This window comes from Takifugu flavidus, chromosome 2 (genome assembly GCF_003711565.1).
Source record: "Takifugu flavidus isolate HTHZ2018 chromosome 2, ASM371156v2, whole genome shotgun sequence".
Classification (NCBI taxonomy): Eukaryota; Metazoa; Chordata; class Actinopteri; order Tetraodontiformes; family Tetraodontidae; genus Takifugu; species Takifugu flavidus.
In genome coordinates, this window is record NC_079521.1 from 5,016,528 (window position 1) to 5,035,641 (window position 19,114).

Consider the following 19,114-nt stretch of genomic DNA (forward strand, 5'->3'; position numbering starts at 1 on the left):
CCGTGTCTAACCAGAAGGGTACGGCTGTATGTCGACCGCGGCGGTAGTTCTGTCATCCCGCTGTCAGACGGCTTCACCAACGGTCAACATTGTCAACAGGAAAAGCGTCGTGTCTGAGCTGATGCTAGGTCGTGCTGCCCATTAAACCCTTTAGATCGTAAGTACGCCACTGTCGCCTCAAGGGTAAAGGTGTCATAGGTCGAACGATTGCCATTAATGTCAATGTTATTTACAATGAAAGTGTTGTTTTCCCCCTTGGTGTTTTTACAAGCTGTGTCTCCTTCTGGACTAGCTATCGTTAGCTTGTGCATCATAACTTGCCTTTGTAGCTGCGTCGTTATATTACTGTGTGACTAGATTCAAAAGAGAAGAAAAACAGTCAAATTATCACAGAAAACTACCTTGGATTAATGTGTGACTAGCTTCATTAATCGGTAGCTAACCATTCAACGTTAGCCTTTCTTTTTGTAAAATTTGGTTCATGTCCTGAAAAGGTAGCACGCCTTACAACTTGACAAAAATAGGAGTTCCTGTTATTTTCTGTCCGGGGCGTAGTAAAAGCTCTATAAAAATCTTTTTTTAAATTTTTTAGATCAAAACAACCTTTACATTAACTAGAGAATATATAGCTGACCAGCTAACATACGTAACTAAACTAGTCATTAAACCATGTTTACACGGGATCACCTACAGTATAACCTTTAGCTCTTATATAGTCAGCATATGTAATCTGTTATACAAGGTAGTTTTCTGTGTCAACTAAACTGTTTTTGAAGACGTTTCACATTGAAAATATAGCCCTTGTGGACCATTAGCATGGTCAACTGAGAGTCGTTGGTGAGGTCCTGTGAGGGGAGACGCACCAACTGAAACTAGATGAACGACCCTACCAACAACCCTGCCAAGGACTCTCAGGTGACCACCCAGATCATTAGCATGCTAATGGTCCACAAGGGCTATATTTTCAAGCTCTGCCCCCGGCGAGTTTAGAACTGAAAAGTCTTCTGGATAAAAGGTGGAACGTCTTCAAAAGAGAACAAAAATAGTCCAGTTGACACAGAAAACTACCTTGGATAACTATGACCTGGATGATTGAGAATCTACACGGATATTTTATCTGTTCTACACAGCTATGCCTTATTTAATGACAAATCTGTCTTTGTTGGATGTCACCATATGAATTATGTCCCTGTGGAGCTTCATGCAGACATAAAGAAAAAGAGGATGGACAAAAAAATTCACAATGATCCAAAAAATTGATATTGGGTCCAGTAATAGCTGTGTAACCTAACTGGGACATGTCACATAAACATCCCAGGTGTTGGCGTCTCCCTCTTAGGAGATAGGTAAGGGTTGTCATGTAGAAATACCTAAAGCTTATGCAACCTATAGGTAAGATCCGTATCTCCCTTAGCAAGGAGTTCATGAGGTATTTCTAATTATGTGTTTCAATGCTCTGGTGTTTATTGTTCATTCACCTTTCTTTTACTTTTCAAAGGTTGTCTGTATTGTGGTTGTACAATACAAACATATTTATGAACTGATCAGCATTCAAGAAAAGCTGGTTTAATCATAACAGGTGGAGGCTCTGTCATTGATAACACAAAAGGCTTTAGTTTTTAATCTTGGCTTGGTTTTTTTGTATGTAGTTTACATCTTTCCTGATGGTATTCTAGTTCTAGCTAAGTCAAATACATGATCAGAGAATCTGACTTTCACTGCTATACATTATGGAAATTGTGATGGACTGTTGACTTTCTCAGCATATGTGTCTGCTTCTCGTCCAACCAGCATGCAGATCCACATATTGTAGCCAAATTAAATCCCTAACTGCATTTTATGTGTCTTATAATACAGAGACTTTAAATTAAATACAAGCTGATTTTTTTTTATTATTTTTGACTGCAACCCTGAATTGCAGAGCTGAGCCACATTTACAGGATTTATGAACATTTTCCCTGTGAACAGTGTGTATATGTGCAGAATAGCTCCAAAAAGCAGTTCTGAGTGTTTGTGCTCTATGTCTACTGTGAGCATTAGTACAGTAAAGATGAATAGCAGGCTGTTGCACAATGTAGATGTGTGCTGTACACTGATTTAGATAGATGACTTTATTGCCGTGGTGACTAGTGTACAGTAACCAGTGTGTCTACTTGCACCACAGTGTGTTTTCGAAGCAGTGTTTTTAAAAAAAATTCCTAGTTTAATTCATGGGGCCATTATAGCTTTTGCACCCCGTGTATCTTTTTGCCTGGTTTTACCGTGTGTGTGTGTTGCAGCTGTTCAATATTTTGGGTCATGAATTTCCAAGCCACAAGTTGTTCACCACAGCTAACATGTTAATAACTGTGTGGCTGTCTGCCTCTGTCATTGCCCGACTAAGTTATTTTCACTGAAATACACACAATTTTACATCAGCTATTCAGATAAGCTAGTAGATGTTCACCACAGTGTGTGATTTACAGATAGATTGTGGTAAATGCTTTTGAAAGATAAACATTTGCCAAGTTTAAAGTTGGTAAAAGTGTTTCGAACTTTTTCTACTGTACATTTTGTCTGGTGTCTCATCAGTTTTTTTTTTTGTTTTGTTTTTTAACACCTTTGAGCATTGGGCATCTCGTTGGTTTGACAGCTTGGGAATGATGTTAAACTTGTTTTGGGTTACTTTCCCTCTTAGCACTCCTTGTTTGTACTGTTGCTGCTGTAGCTTTCTCTGTGTTTGTCACCCAGTCACCTGCCCTTCTCTCTGTTTCCCTCAGTCTTTGCAGATCTAAAGAAAAATTGTTTTATTTTTATTTTTTTTAAATTGATAGGACAGGACTTCAGGCTGGAAGGTGATACTTTGTGAGAAAGGTGCCTGATGGATAATGGTGGTAAGAAAATGTTGTGTGTGGAATTAATTTAAGTTCAGTAAAATGGAAAAACATTACATAGAGGAGTAGTACGTTAAATTACTTCACTGCATTCCATTTCCAGGTCATTCTGAGAGGGAAGGTGAAGTAATGACTCAAGTCTGGGGAGGCAGGGATGAACGCTATGATAATGCGCCCACCATCAAGCCTCTCACTGCCCAAACTGGAAATATCAACGTGACAAGCGCACTTAGCCAAAATCTACATCTTCAAAAAGGAGACACCGGAGAACAAGAGGTCTTTCATAAAGCCCTCTTTGGCAACACTGGCAGGGGCAGGGATGAGGAGGAAGAGAAAGAGGGAAATGCAGAAGAGCATATAGATGGTGAGGAAGAAGACCTGGATGAGGTGATGAAGGAAGAAGATGAGAAGGAGATTGATGCGTCAGAGGGATCAAGCTCTCTAAATTGTTGTCAGTCTCCAGACCCAATCATGACAGATTGTGCCTATTCCGAAATGGGTACGGAACACACACAGCTCAACATTGCTGCACTGCCATTTTTCTGTGCAATTTTTATCTGCCACATGTAAACACCCTCTGATTTCAGAAATCTGCATATCTGGGATCTGTTGGTTCAGGAGGTAATCAGTGTGCTAATATGCTCCTAATCTTTGTAGATCTATAGGCTGGCTGGTATGATAATCTGATCAAATGACTGACATTCAAGTCTGACATGTAACAGGATAAATCGTATATGAAGATAAAAAATATAGAGGGAGAATTTAAAGAGATGTATAACCTGAAGTTGGAGAAAGCAGAATGTGGTTGTTTCAGTTGTGATTCCTTCCATCCCCTCATGGCTTTGTCCAGAGTAATAGTTTCAATATGGTGTTTAGCCATCTGTGTGGTTGACAGTTATTTCAGAGCGATCATGCTTCAGCGTGTTATCCTCAACCTAGTAATTATCTCATCTTTCTTACTTTACCTTTCCAGCTAATCTTTTGGAAACTCAATATCCATTCAGCCCCGGGACCAGTCCAGAACTGTCCTCTCCTGTTATAGCGATGGCCACTCCAGAAACCTCGTATCCCATCAGTCAAACCTGTGTGTGTGAGAGTGTTGTCAGAGTAAAGCCTCTTACCTTCAACAATGTGTCAGTATCCTCCAGAATGGGTTCTGTTCCCGTGGAACACAGCCTTCCCCCATGGCTTGAAGACCCTGCAACACTGACCTCAGACTGGGGCTCTCCCAGCCCACGTGATCCCACATATATCACAGAACACTTGACCCCAGTCACACAGTCCATCAGAGAGTTTTTTACTTCAGCCCCAGTAACGTTTACCATAACAGCTAACACCGCCGACCTCAGTGCTACTGCAGGATACACCCTTGCAACTGCAGCCGCTGGACCCTCACTGTCCCTCGGCCTGGATTCTACCAGTGCCCGGACACAGTGTGCTTCCTCCAGAGGAACTCTGTCATCAAACTGGGAACCAATATTGTCCTCTTCAGGGCCTGCTAGTATCATAGGGCCAATGTGTGACACCAGACATGTTCCAGGCCAGGACCTGTTGAAGTCCTTAGAGGATTTAGCACAGAGAGGAGATGACGCTTACCTTCCACAGTACATTCACAAGGTAACCACTTTAATGTCTTTACCTGCATTGCATAACTGACATGGCACCTTATATCACGAGGCCTGGGTATCTTCTCACTCTATTAACATGACTGCACATGTGTGTTGTGGGTGTGTGATTATATCTGTCAGTTTGCAGCACAAACTGACACACCTAGGTATAGAGATGTATATTCATAGCTCTACATAGGTATGTATGTAGATATTCATAAATATAGTACAACAGCACATAAGGTTAATAATAAACAGGTTCAGATCATAGCAACACTAAAACCAAACAGTAACATTCACCCAAATCTGTATTTAAACCATACAGTCATCTATCATAAAAGTGATATTGCAGCAAAAGCTCCTATTGACCATTGAATGTTTTCAAGTAACTGAGCCATCAACCACCTTTCCACAATAGCCAGGCACTTGTTGTTCGTATGATAAATTCAACATAGTCGAAGAATTTCCTTATCGAAAGTTGTGCATGTAACTTCAGTGTTGCAAATTATTTTTCTTTTGGACCATTGGAGGATCCTGAGAAACCCAGCTGCTCCTCCTCGCGAAACCTGGCGAAATGATTCAAATTTCTGGTGGCACATACAGTATTTCAGCCCATAGGTCCAAGTACCATTGTGGATCTTGCTTTCATGACCGCTTGCTGGATCTCCACCCACTTAGTGTAGTGTCGAACTCATGAAGGTTCTGGGTGAAGAGGTACATGTCCTGGTGACCCAAACGGGAGATCTCTGTTGTTGTCTTGATTCTTTTTTGAAGTTCTCCAGCTCTCGTGGTGCAGTCCAGTTTCCAGGATTTCTTCTCAAACAGTTTGCATGCATACTTGCAGGTGTCTTTATTTTATTACTGTTTTGCCACAAAGTCTGTTTTGCTCTCATCAGGTTGTCTAGCCTGGATCTTAACTGTCCCAGAGAACGTTTAGACCGTCCTTCTCCAGCTGGCCAGCTTTCCTCCTTGCTTTGGGCAACATGTGGCTGTCCTTTACCTGCTTTAGAATTTCCATCTCCATTTTCCCTGAATGTGTTCTTTTTTGGGGCATCTCTGGACTTTCTGTTTGCCTTCATATATAATGCTATCAAAGAGGCTGTGTCTGGAGGTTGGGTTGCCTACAAGTGCATCCAGAAGTATGTCTCCCTTTTGCTGGCTTCCGGCCACTTAATTTTGGGTAATTGAGTTGGCTGCCCTTTTTGTGTTTCATCTGTTAACAGTTTGCTGCTTGCTTACTGTACATACCGCCCTTCACGGGAGAGGTGCTCCTGCTGCTGGTGGAGCACTTCCTGCTGGGTAGGCTGGTGAAGGATCTCTTCTCCCTTTGCAACTGTGACCTCCACAGCTCTGTGGTGCTCAATCAGGCTCTGAGCCCTCCTTGTCTAACCCATTGCTGTAGTGCAAGTTAGCAGGTGGTTTTGCGCTCTACACTTGATGACCTTTCCTTGGTGGACTTGCAGGCAGCAAAGGGTCCTCACTTTAGACCAGCCACAACCACATTCTCTGATGATCTTTGTAACCAGAGTCATTCCAGTTGATTCTGTGTTGTCCATTCTGAATTGCCCATCTTCCATCCCACCTATTGGAGGGCTGCCAAGTTGTTAATTCCATGTATTGTACTTGTGGTTAGATTAGATAGATCCCTGAGGTGGGAGCTTCACTTCACCTATCTGTGGTAAGGACCATCAGACTGTCCTCCCCTGGTGAAGTCTTTCTCACCATCAATCTACCATGACCTCCCCCAGTAGTTCCTGGATGCCAAGTGCCCTGTTGCAGTGCTCACTGGTAATCCAGGGTGTAGCACTTTGAAGCAAGACCACAATAAATATCTTTTTCTCTACGTTGGCTTTGCTGGTGGTGTAATCACTATAAAAAAAAAATGTTTGTTTTTCTGTTGAGCTGCACAGTCCACTGTCACATGACACTACGTCATACTACATCCCAGCTTTGGCAATGTCATGCAGGTTTTCCACCATATAAATGCACAGCTCTCTTTCTGTCTGTCTGCCTGCCACTCTGTCTCATGTAACATATGTACGTTGATGCTCCCGTAAATAATCTATATTTGTTTCTCCACAGATTGCTGAGGCCTTTGTTCTTAAGAAAAACTGTATCCTTCTCATTCCGTGTGGTGGATTGAAGCTGCTTATTTAATGGCAGGTGTGTCTTGCTGTTTGATGGTTGTTCTATACACATGCCCGCACTTCAATGCATGATGCTTTTGTTGTTTGGCAAACAATTTCTGACAAATTTCATTTTGTAAACTGACTTTTGGAAATAAGGCTTAAAGGTTGTTTCTGCACCACACATCACCATTGTCATCTTCCATACTTTGTTTTCAGTTATTTTTTGGTCTCTTAAATCTGAGTCTGCAATGATCAGGGACAAAACAAAGCAGCTTGATGAGTAGGAAAAGCATAAAGACATAAAAAAAAGTATTTTTTTTACATATGTGTAGAATCTGATGAAAGGTGGGATGAATGAAGATAAAGTGTAGACAAAGCTTAGATCTGTCACACATGCATAACAGTTTGTTGAGTGGGAGCGGAAAAGCTCCGAGCCATGTCAGAGGATTGTTTCTTATTAGATCTATTATTAGATTAGATAAACATTAGACACTGCAGCCTGGACAGTCTTACAACTTTACATTTATGAAAAGGAAACTGAGAATTGTGTGCCAGATGTAGGATGTGTTGCTTTTGTATTTTTGTTTCTTAACATGTGATATTCAGATCACTGGGCGCTTTGGTGCATCCAACTGGAGAGACTCTATCACCAGAGGCTACTGGACAACTTGAATGTACTTCAAGAACAATGGGGTAACACACACACACACAACACACACACACACACACACACACCACACACACACACACACACACCAATATTACTGTGATAGTAGTAGTGTAATGTGTGCTTTATATTTTCTCTTCATTTGTTATTTAAGAGTTTTTCTAATGATAATTTTTCATTTAAACGAAATACTTTCCGGGCTTCGTCAGTAATCCCACAATTTCCAATTTCCACAAAAAGGATTTGCAACATAGTAAGATTTTTGGAGTATTCCAGATGCTCTGCTGTATTATAGATATGCTCCAGGTCTATTTTTCAGCAACTGCGCTTCCACAACTTGTCAATTCACGTTGAACTGCTTACACCACACAAGAAAAACACATCACCTCTATTATTCTTTGGTCATTTAATAAAAAAAATAAAAAAAAACATTACATTGCATTGTGTTACACAAGTTGTAAAAGCTAGGTTCCATGGAAAGATTGGCGAGGAGAAGTTGATAATTTAAGTGGAAATATTTAATATGAGACCAGATATCCTTTCCAAAAGGATGAAAACTGAAAGAAGACAACATGCTGTAAAACCAGAGTTTTTATTCTGAATGCCAGTTCAACCACAAAGTTAATTGTCACCCTTCTACTTTCTAATGTCTTTGAATTGCATGACCTCGAAGGAGGAGTAGTAGTGGGTCACTTCAGTGGGTAGGGGTGTGCACTGTCGGTTGCTCCAGATCCCTGATGCTGCGCAGATGCTTTATGTGGAAATTGGGAGTGAGGATCTGCCTGTGTCTTTTGTGTTTCTTCTAGAGAGTCAGCGTAAACCTACTTCTTCTGAGCTGGAAACGCGACATCTGGACAGTCTGAAGCACATCTGCCAGACACACAGTCGGTCAGTCTGTGCAATTTTGTCTCATTGTAAAGATAGAAAAACAATAATATTATCATAATTATTACACTTTCAGTTATTTTTGTAAAAATTGTAAAATGAACATATGAAAGTCTGCTGTTTTTGTGGCATATAAAGGGTTACAATGATAAAAATTGGACTGAAATTATTGCAGACCTGACTGTGGCGATCTCTGCCTTGATAGAGATTTTCAGCATGGTCCTTTGCTGTTGCCTCACTTAATTGAGCCATCCTATAGCTGGGGGCTCACTTCACTTAAATATGCACACCCATGGCACTTGCTGAAGTTGTAACGTCAAGGAAATTTGTTTTTTTTTTATATTAGAGCTTCAGTTAAACAGTTTTTTCTCTGCGTCTTCTAATGAGTTTAGAAATTTACCATCCTCTCACTGTCTATTTTTATTTTCTATTCCTAGACCGAGAGTTAAAGATGATTTGGTAAGCTGTTTTCCTTTTTGTTGTGCGCATGTCTGACATTTAATAAGTGCTCTTCTCATACATTCACAAAAAGGATTTTTTAAATATATTTATTATTATGAAATAACTATGCAGCTATTGTGAACAATATGAGTAACGGCATGTATAGTTCTGTTTGTGTGTTCAGTGTGTCTCTTGGGATATATTGAGGTCTGCAACAGAAGGAGGTGGTGAACTGTCTCCATGTGTGTCAGGTAAGTGTGTAGCTGACTGAGATCTGAAGTGGGCCAGAGAGGTTTATTGAACAACTAGCTAGAGAAGCTAACAGATCTTTTACTGGGAAAGAGATGTTGAAAAAATTGGATATACTAAGACAGTGAAGCACAGTGAAGATAGTCTGAAGCAGTAAGGCTGAAATTGGTATATTATCAGCAATGGCGTCACAAGTTGAATTAAGAGTGTTCAATATGATAAATGTTGGCTCCTCACTTAGTGTTTCTATTTTTAAATAAAGGTGGTCATGTTGATGGAAGAATGGAAACCAGAGATAAGGAATCCTGTCATTTTGAGAGTAATCACCCTATTTTACCTTCATGTAAAATCACTGATATCGAATCCCCTGGCATTGCCGAGAAAAGAGAAGACCCAGAAAGAGAATTAGTGGGCAGAGAGGGAATCCACAGATCCCAGCTGACTGACAGAGGGGGAGGAAAAGCCATAGAAGTGGAGAGATGCACCATTTCAGCCGTAAGAAATGAACTTCACACCTCCACAAGTGTAGCATTGGAGCAGCCCGGACCTGCAGAGCAGCAGGGAGGAGATCTTTGTCTCGCACAGGTAAGACTGGCAAAGCGGGAAGCACAGGAGAGTTGTGAGAAAAAAGCAGTCAATGCTTTGAAGATGAATGTGAAGGCAGAAGCTGAAGAAGAGAAGGTTAGACAAAGAGTATTGCAACTGAAGGCTGTGGTCAGTGGGACAGATGTGGCACAACAGCAACTTTACCAGGAAGCCCTAGCTGAGAAGAGCCAGGTACATCAGAATCTCTTGTTTTTATGTTTTCAGTGTATTTTGGCCATTTATTGTATCTATAAAACAATAATAAAAGAATGTATGAATGTGTACAGTTTTGAAAGATTATGTAAATATTTGAGTTTTTATCCATGTATGTCTTAGCTTTGGCATGGAATTTGCTATATAAACAAGTTTTTTAGGAGTTTATCAAGCTTATTACTACTCAATTTCTTTAATATTAAACATGATTTAGCTAAAAATGTTGCAGTTCAGCAATAGACCGTTTACTCTTTGAGAGGTAGACCTTGCCAAACTCACATAGAGTAGGTTTTAATTTCTTCAGTCAAAGAGCTCAAAGGAGGAAAGCAACAAATTTTCCACTTCCCATAATATAATATTGATCCATGAGCTATAACATTCTTTCTGTAGTTGCAGGAGAGCTCTCAAGGCTTTGTTTACCAAATGGTGAGTCTTCCTTCAGATGATCATATAAAGCAAAAAGCGCATGGGGAGGTAGAAGACGTGGAAGATGCTGACAGGGAAGCTTCATCATTGGATGACTTGGCTAAACTCATCACTGTAGAGGAGGTGTGTACATCTTCCTTTACAGGGCTTCCCTGTGTTTAGTTGCCTCCTAAACCTTTTATGTTTGACATAACTGCTTCCTGTTGAGTTTCTTGTCCTAATAATATATGGTACTAGTTTTACTACCTGTATTCTTATTCATCACCATAACCCCCTCTTGTGATTTAGTAATCTAATGTCCTGTTTTTTTGTACACAGAAAAGAAAACAGAAACTTAGAAAAGGTTTTGTTGTTCCTTTTTTTTAAAAGGTTTGCGCTGAAAGTGAGCAGAAAAGATCACAACTTGCACAACTTAAATTCAGATAAGATAGAAATCAGCTTAGATGGAAACCTGAGCCGTAGCTCTCCTAATTAAAATATAATTCTGGCTTCCTGTAATATGAGACAAACTAAAGACAAGACAAACTAAAACTCATGTAATTTTCCCCCCTTATTTAACAGATTAGAAAGGCCCTAATGTCATTTTAACATTTCTTTCATATTTTTTCATATCATCAATTAAACTGCTTTCAGTTGAAAATGTACAATATACTCAATAGCCTTAATTAGTTCACTATTTGTTCACTTTAAATCATACCACATCATAAATTCACTGAATATGACCTCGTGAGGATTATTTAGCATGATTGATAACTGTATAATGTTGTTGGAAATTACTAACATTCCATTCATTAAAATTTCTCCTTGACTTACTGCAATAGCACCACATGGCCAAAGTTCCATCACATCACATAGTCTTGTAATTAGGGCCCGAGCACCGACAAGGTGGGGTGCGAGGACCACAATTGTTTTTAAACGATTACTATTATTCTTATTAGTAGTAGTAGTAGTAGTATTTCATTTATTTTATTATTTTTCTTAACAAAAATTGTCAGGGCCAAAATATGCGCGCAACACTCATTGCATTTGGTACAATTGTCAGAGCTGGCCAAAATTGACTTTTGATAGAGAAATGTGCGTGCAGAATTGGCGCTACAATCCCACCTAATTTTTATTGTATTTATTGTAAACACAAATAATTTCCATGTTTAAAAATACTCTTTTCTTAGATATTTCCTCCGTGTGGCCTGGTCTCCATATTGAAAAGGCAAAATGAAACTGTGGACTGTGCTCCTATGAACTTCCGATCTAGCAAAGCTTCCTCAAAGAGATGTGTCCGGTTTAAATTACCTGATGACAGCTACGAGCATGGTTGGTTATATTTATTGTTCAGAGACTGCAGTTAGCGAGTTTTCTTGCTAAACCAATATACGATCACATTTCTTAAAGTCTATTAAATTACCTACCTTAAAGGAAACTAGTGAACTAAATACACACCAACCACCCGCATCCTTCCTTCTGTGTTTCTCTGTAGATGTTGGCGGGGGAGACTCCTGCTTGGTGCTCTTCTTGCTTTGCCTAGTGACTGTCATGATCAGTTTGGGTGGCACTGCCCTTTATTGTGCTCTGGGTGATATTCACTCCTCCATTTGTCAAGACTTCACCAGAAATGCAGACTTCTACATGGACCAGATACAGCGTGGGATATATTACCTCCAGAACTGGTTTGGCCCTGGCTCATAGCAGCAACAGTTTGCTCCTCAGTTGCTGTACCTTCTGACAGCCTCTGCAAAATCAGTAACGGTCTCGCGCAACTGCAGCAAGTGTCTTTTTTACTGCCAAAGTTGCTTCAGGTTAAAGATTGTATCAGCACATTAGAGCATGTAGAACATTTTTAAACCTTTTCTTTTGTGAAATGTGTAATGCATTTTAGAACAAAGTTTTCACTTTGTCAATGGAGCCAAGCCTTTTTCCCCCCACAATGTTATTTTGACAAGTTAGTGTTTTTTAATTTATTCACTTACTTTCTTATTTTAAGGCAGGAGCGGGCAAACTTTTTGGCTCAGGGGCCACATTGACTTTAAAAATTTGACACTTGGGCCGGGCCAGCACCAGGTGGATACATATCAAACATAAACATAAAAAAGACATTACAGTGGTATTACTTACATTAACTTTTAGTGGGAACAATGTTGTTGGTCACCCTTTTTTGCCATTGCATCAAAGTCCGGTGTCCGTTTTGTTGTGGCAATTCTCAGAACAGATCTGAGTTGTTCATCACTCAGCTGGGATCTGCGGGGTGCTTTGTTGGTATTCCTCACACTAAAAGTTTGCTCTTCTGGCACCGTTTCAGCATATTTTGTGAAGGGTCATGAAGTGACTTCTCAATTTTTCCAAAATCAGTGAACCAACGGCAGAATTTTCCATGCAGGTCATCCTGTGATTTCCTGTATTTAAATGTAACCAGTGTGGGGAAATGAGCGAATGACTTGTTTGACATTTGTTTTGAGAATAGGGAGAGCTTGCTTTTGAAGGCTCTGACGTTTGTGTACATTTCATGCACGAACTGGTCTTTCCTTTGTAGCATCACATTCAGCTCATTCATGTATAACAGTATGCCCACAGCAAAAGCTAAATCACAAAGCCAATCCTGTGTCTCTCATCTCAGGAAAAACATCAGTTCTCTCAAGTAGCTCCAAAACTTAGCTCCTGTTTGAGCTCCCACATTCGTAGACACACTTTCCCCAAACTTAACCAGTGGACATTGGAGTTGTAAAGCAAGTCCTGGTGATCAGTGTCACTTTCTTCAAGAAAATTAATAAAATGACGATGCTGAAGCCCCCTTGTTAGAATAAAGTATACAAGTTTTACAACTGACTTCACTACGTGGTCAAGCCGCAATACAGATTTACACAGTGCTTCCTGGTGGATTATGCAGTGTAAAAAAATTACCTGCCCAGGGTTGGCCTCTTTCACCTAGATTCTTTTGAGCAATTCGACATTTTTTTTCCACTCAGATTTGGCGATCAATCTGTGGTAATGGTGGTGGGCGTACTCCAAGGTAGCGTGTGCCTTTCCATGGCCGCCGACATGCTGTCATACAAATCCTCTCCTCTCGTTTTCACCTTCAGGGATTCCATGGTGAAAAAGTTCAGTGAAAAAGTATTTAGCTGTCCATTCCTTACTAAACACTTGGCACTCACTGTCGACTTTTCTTTTCTTTGGCCCACTCATTGATTCAGACGGGTTCAGAACAGTACCAGAATGATAACAAAGTAGCTCGGCAAAATCAAGTCAATCGATCGCTGTATGTAATGCACTACTTGGTGGAATGACCAGGTATTACAGGAAAAGGTTGTTTTGAGCAATTCTGTACCAATCTTTGGCAGACCGGATGAAAAAGGCAAACGGGCCGGATGTGGGCCGTAGTATGCCCACTCCTGCTTTAAGGGCTTGGCTTGATGTCCTTATGTTTATATATACTACAATGTACAGTGGGACCTCTGCTCACGAGATTAATTGGTTCCGGAAGTTGTTTCGTAACCTGAAAATTATGTAAGTAGAGACGCGTTTTCCATGTAAATGCCCTAATCTGTTCCAAGCTCCCAAAGATGCGGACATAATTTTTTTTTATAAATCATAAAAATGCATCAAAACATGTAACAAATACATGTTACAATTAGATTACCGCACAATAAATGTAGGAATTCAGTGCAAGGCTTCTCCAGGAACAAAATGAACTTTATTACAGGCTAATTTTACATTAGCCGTCATTACTAGCAACGAACGTTAACACTTGTGGTAACACCACCATCTAATGGACAAACATACGAACACCCACAATAAATCCCGAAGAAGATGCTGGGATACACACAAACTTGTACAAATTGACGTCCCTCCTAGCCAATGGGATTACAGGAAGATGCTAGGCGATAGCCAACGGCAGAGCAGCTACAAGCATGTTTGCGTTTGCTAAACTCCGCGAGCTGCGACTAGCAGCAGTAGTGTATTTTTGCCTTTCGTATCCTGAAATTTCTTTCGTAACAAGAGGAAATATTTTCCCGTTGAGACGTTTCGTAACCTGAAAATTTCGCATTTAGAGACGTTCGTAAGTAGAGGTCCCACTGTATAGTGTTACATTGTTTTCCTTGATTTTGCTGTGGCGGGAGATGACATAAGGTCTGAATTGCAGCTACTTTTTTTAACCTCTGTGTCTTAACAATTCTATATACCGTAATCTCCGGACTATAAGCCGCTACTTTTTTCCTACACTTTAAACACTGCGGCTTATTCTACGGTGCGGCTTATTTATGTTTTTTTTCGTGGTGCACTATCACAACTATTGTGAATCACTCATTTTTACTAACCCTCATCAACGTGGAAAATACTAGAAGAAAAGCATATGATGCGGCTTTTAAGTTAAAAGCGATCACTCTGGCGGTTGAAGAAGGAAATCAAGCTGCCACGCGCAATCTTGGCATACATTACGGTAATCAATGGCGAGAAGTTGGAGACGCCCGCCTGAAGAACTGATCCAAGACGACAAAAGCGTTTAGACGTAAACATCGCAGGTGGCCCGAGCTTGAAAAGGTTCTGGAAGACTGGGTGAACACACAGAGAACAGGCGGCCGTGGTGTTTCCGCTGTACAAATCAGACGGAAGGCAAAAGCAATCGCCACCGCGATGAAAATAGAAAATTTTAGAGGTGGGCCATTGGGGAGTTTTAGATTGTTCATTGTTTGAGTAAAAAATCAAACAACGTAATTTGTGTGTAGCTGATACAAACATATATTTCAAGGTAGCTGCATTACAGACACCGTTAGAAAAAAAGCATTTACCGGTACAATATATTTATGTTGCTAAGCAGATTAAATTAAAAGAAAAGTTAAAAAATCCTGACGTGATGAAAATTGGATTTAAGGTCTCTGTATAAACATACAAGTGAAAAGAGTGGCTGTTGTTTCTTACCTGGCTGTTTGTCACTAGTCAGTGACTCGTCTCTTATGGTAATAAAAACTTATACCGGTACTGAATGTATTCGATCTAATTTTTCATATTACTACGTGGGATACCTGCGGCTTAAAATCCGGTGCAGCTTGTATAAGTACAAAATTGATTTTCTTTCTAAAATTAGATTATGCGGCTTTTAATCAGGTGCGCTCTGTAGTCCGGAAATTATGGTAAAGCTTTAGTTTTTTCCCTCGTTCATCACAGTGCCTACATTTTTGTTTGAGATATGAATTTTCTCTATATCTTTATGTATGAGTTATAGCCAGTCTTATTTTTATTTGCACGTGTTGTTTGGCTGGTTCAGATTATGATTTGAAAATAATCTACAATTCAATGATGATGAATATTTATACATATAGTGATGGAAAAAGAAATCTGTTTTTCTTTTCTTGAGTTATTGTTTTTAAGATACATCCTGTTTATTTTTTCCAAAAAAATGCGACCCAGAGTACCAGAAGGTTGTTCTTTTCAAAAAGCATAAGATCAAAAAGGAGTCAGAATTACAGCAGGCAATGAGTCAACAAAATGAAATAAACAAAGATGCACAGAGCAAAAACCTAGTGGAAAATCAAAACCAAAAGGTCAGTCGACTGGAACATAAGTAGCCGCTGCACCGTCTCTGGTCTCCAAGGTACCTGAACACTCACCAGGCCAACTGTACCTCTCTGTACTAACAGCCAGTTTTTTATAGTCACAAAGGAATGCACTGTAACACAAATTCACAACCAGATCCAGCCTATCCTGTACATATGTGGTGTGTTTGGAACAATTTCTGCCTGTTCCAGCCTCTTCCATGAACATGAGGCAACGGAGGCCTAGCAGACCTTGTTGTTCAAAACTCAGCATGAGCTGTCAGGCGGTGAGTGAATAAGACAACATTTATTGCCTAAACTAAGCAAAGACACACCAGTACATACTTACATGGATCATTTGTAATATACACAGGGCCTTAACTGTTAGCAATCTCAGAGTTTTAACTTTAGCATTGACTTTTTTAACCCTTCACCACTAACCCCAGTGCTCCTTGGGAGCCTTGTTGTTAAAGTGGCTGCAAATCATATCCAGTCTCTATGTGGAACACCTGTGTAGGCAAGCCATGCAGCTTGGTCTCAGCTGCTAATTCTATGTTTATGCTGTGCTTGTGTCGAGGCCTCATCAACTGCAGACTCCAATGGAACTTTAAATTCCACAATGTATAGAAGCTTCAGAAAAGTTGTGCACAAAATCAAGTTGGCTTGAGATTAGTTGTAGAAGCTTGGAAAGATGAGCTAGGGAAGCTTTTCATTCTTCCACTCTTGGCCTAGGTCTAGGTGGGTTGTTTCCACTCTTAAAGGTGGTTTTGCCAGAGGCTGACCTACTCTCACAAAGGTACTTGTGTTTGGGAGTCAAGGTATAGGAGGATGGGGGAATTTATCCAGAATGGTTGTCAGTCGTCATGAGACCTGGTTGTACCTCCAGCTGTGGCGGCCCTAAGACAGACTAATTTACAACACAAGAGGATGTGTCTAAATCATGCTGGAGCCTGGAACTCATGGGATCTTCTCCAACCCACTGGTTTAGATTCTTTAGTGTGGGAAGAATGACATAAGTGGTTCCGATGATAACACTGATGTGGCTTCCTTCCATCTCCCTCCTAGTGAGTTACGATGTGGTATATTGTCACAGGTGGTCCATTTTTCTCTGTTTGGGCTGTGAGACTGCCTTTGCACATCTCCCTGTCTACGTTTGACCTAATCAGTCACTTGCCACCTTATCTGGATGGGTGTTGCTTTTTGCCACGCTGGTTGATTTGTCCTGCATTAAAAGCCGCCTCTTCCCTGCTGAACCTTTCCTACTATCTTTTGATGTCTGTCAGCAGCTTGCTGCACAGCCTCTTGACAGGGTCTACTTCCTCCCAGTTGCCAGTTTGGGAGGAGCTACATATGTTACTTTGTCCTCAGCCTACATCAGGGTCATAAAGATAGTTTAGAGGCCGTACCTAGTTGGGGAGAACCCTGAACTGACTTCATAGGCAGGTTTTGTCTGTGGTGGCAAGGCCTTTAATAGTCTCCTTCCTCAGTTGATCACTGTAGTCTGTCTTTGAGGTTTGTATTATACCTTTGGCTACTAGCTCTTGACCGGTTCCTTCATTGATGTAAAATCTGTGGTCCATGAGTTTTTCTCTGACAATAGATATGCTGATATCCCAGAAATTCTGGACTATAAGCTGCTACTTTTTTTCTACACTTTAAATACTGAAGCTTATTCTACGGTGCGGCTTATTCATGTTTTTTTTTTTGTGGTGCCAAAAACATTTTGCCTGGCAACAGTAGACCAATAAAATTGGTGAGAGATCCAGACAGAGGTCCAATCAAATTGTATGATAGTCAAGCGCACTATCAGAACTATTGTGAATCAGTCATTTTTACTAATCCTCATCAACATGGAAAATACTAGAAAAAAAGCATATAATGCGACTTTTAAGTTAAAAGCGATCACTCTGGTGGTTGAAGAAGGAAATCAAGCTGTCGCACGCATAAAGAACTGATCCAAAGCAAAAAGATGACAAAAGCTTTTAGACGTAAACATAGCAGGTGGCCCAAGCATGAAAACTTTCTGGAAGACTCGATCAACACACAGAGAGTAGGCGGCCGCGGTGTTTCCGCTGTACAAATCAGACAGAAGGCAAAAGCAATCACCACCGCGATGAAAATAGAAGATTTTAGAGGTGGGCCATCGTGGTGTTTTAGATTGTTCATTGTTTGAGTAAAAAAGCATAAGCAACGCAATACTGTATGTGTGTAGCTGATACGAACGCATATTTCAAGGTAGCTGCATTACAGACACTGTTACGAAAAAAGCATTTACCGGTACAATATATTTGTTTATGTTGCTAAGTGGATTAAATTAAAAGTTAAAAATTCTTACATGTGATAAAAAATGGATTTAAGGTCTCTGTATAAACATACAAGTGAAAAGAGTGGATGATGTTTATTACCTGTTTGTCACTCGTTGTCAGTGACTTGTTTCTTACGGTAATAAAAACATATACCGGTAATGTTTTTGAGCAAATTTTTCATTATACTACGTGGGATACCTGTGGCTTAAAATCTGGTGCGGCTTGTATAAGTACAAAATTGATTTTCTTTCTAAAATTAGATTATGCGGCTTTTAATCAGGTGCACTCTGTAGTCCAGAATTTACAGTATTTGAAAACACACAAGAACCACAAATGTCCCACAATCCTTAAGATGTGAAAATATGTTCCAAAAGTCACACATTCACAACGTCACCATTCATCTAATCTACCACAGGAGTGGACTTCAATTCTACTTACAATTCTACTTACAGTTGCATCCTTTTGATATTTACTGTCTTCTAAAAGGAGTAACTTATTAAAAATAACAAATATTACTGAATAGCTAAATAAAGAAACTGCCAACGACTGCTCTGCCATTTTTTGCGGATTTTTTTTTCAAAACAAAAGTGAATGCAACATGATCATATGAAAAAAAAAATGCTGCAATCACATTTTGACTCTTGACATTTGCCCATGGTGAAAACGTCACTTTGGGTCACGATACACTTTTTCTCAAAACAAAAGTGAATGCAACATGATAATTTGAAAAATAATGCTGCAATCACATGTAGACTTTTTTGACGTATGCTCATGGAGAAAACGTCACTTTGGGTCAGGATACACATTTTTTTCAAAGCAAAGGTGAATGCAACATGATCATATGAAAACTTATGCTGCAATCACATTTTGACTGTTTTTGACGTTTACTTGTGGAGAAAACGTCACTTTGGGACAGGATACACATTTTTCTCAAATTAAAGGTGAATGCAACCTGATCATATGAAAACTAAGACTCAAATCTCATTTTGACTTTTTTGACGTTTGCTCATGGAGAAAACGTCACTTTGGGCCAGGATACACATCTTTTAAAGGAAAAGTGAATGTAACATGATCATATGAAAAAAAAAATGCTGCAATCACATTTTGACTGTTTTTGACATTTACTCGTGGAGAAACCGTCACTTTGGGTCAGGAGATACTTTTTCTCAAAACAAAGGTGAATGTAACATGATCTAATAAAAACTAATGCT

General features: G+C 39.9%; 1 protein-coding gene across 4 annotated transcripts; it reads left to right on the forward strand.

Moving 5' to 3' along the window:
• Window positions 1–5: 5 nt before the first annotated feature.
• On the forward strand, window positions 6–18,062 carry LOC130516295 (consortin-like). 4 transcript variants are annotated; one of them, XM_057017288.1, is made up of 13 exons: window positions 6–157; window positions 2,814–2,873; window positions 2,977–3,372; window positions 3,847–4,490; window positions 6,563–6,593; window positions 7,216–7,302; window positions 8,083–8,164; window positions 8,599–8,620; window positions 8,769–8,853; window positions 9,114–9,628; window positions 10,040–10,198; window positions 11,245–11,386; window positions 11,550–18,062. In XM_057017288.1, the coding sequence occupies exons 2-13, from the start codon at window positions 2,861–2,863 to the stop codon at window positions 11,756–11,758; spliced, it is 2,385 nt and encodes a 794-aa protein (XP_056873268.1). In that variant the 5' UTR covers window positions 6–157; window positions 2,814–2,860; the 3' UTR covers window positions 11,759–18,062. The 4 variants fall into 4 exon arrangements, with proteins under 4 accessions (XP_056873268.1, XP_056873278.1, XP_056873287.1 ...); XM_057017298.1 differs by having other exon boundaries at window positions 8,787–8,853; XM_057017317.1 differs by lacking the exons at window positions 6–157; window positions 2,814–2,873 and adding an exon at window positions 3,461–3,494 and having other exon boundaries at window positions 3,130–3,372.
• The last annotated feature ends 1,052 nt before the right edge of the window (window positions 18,063–19,114 follow it).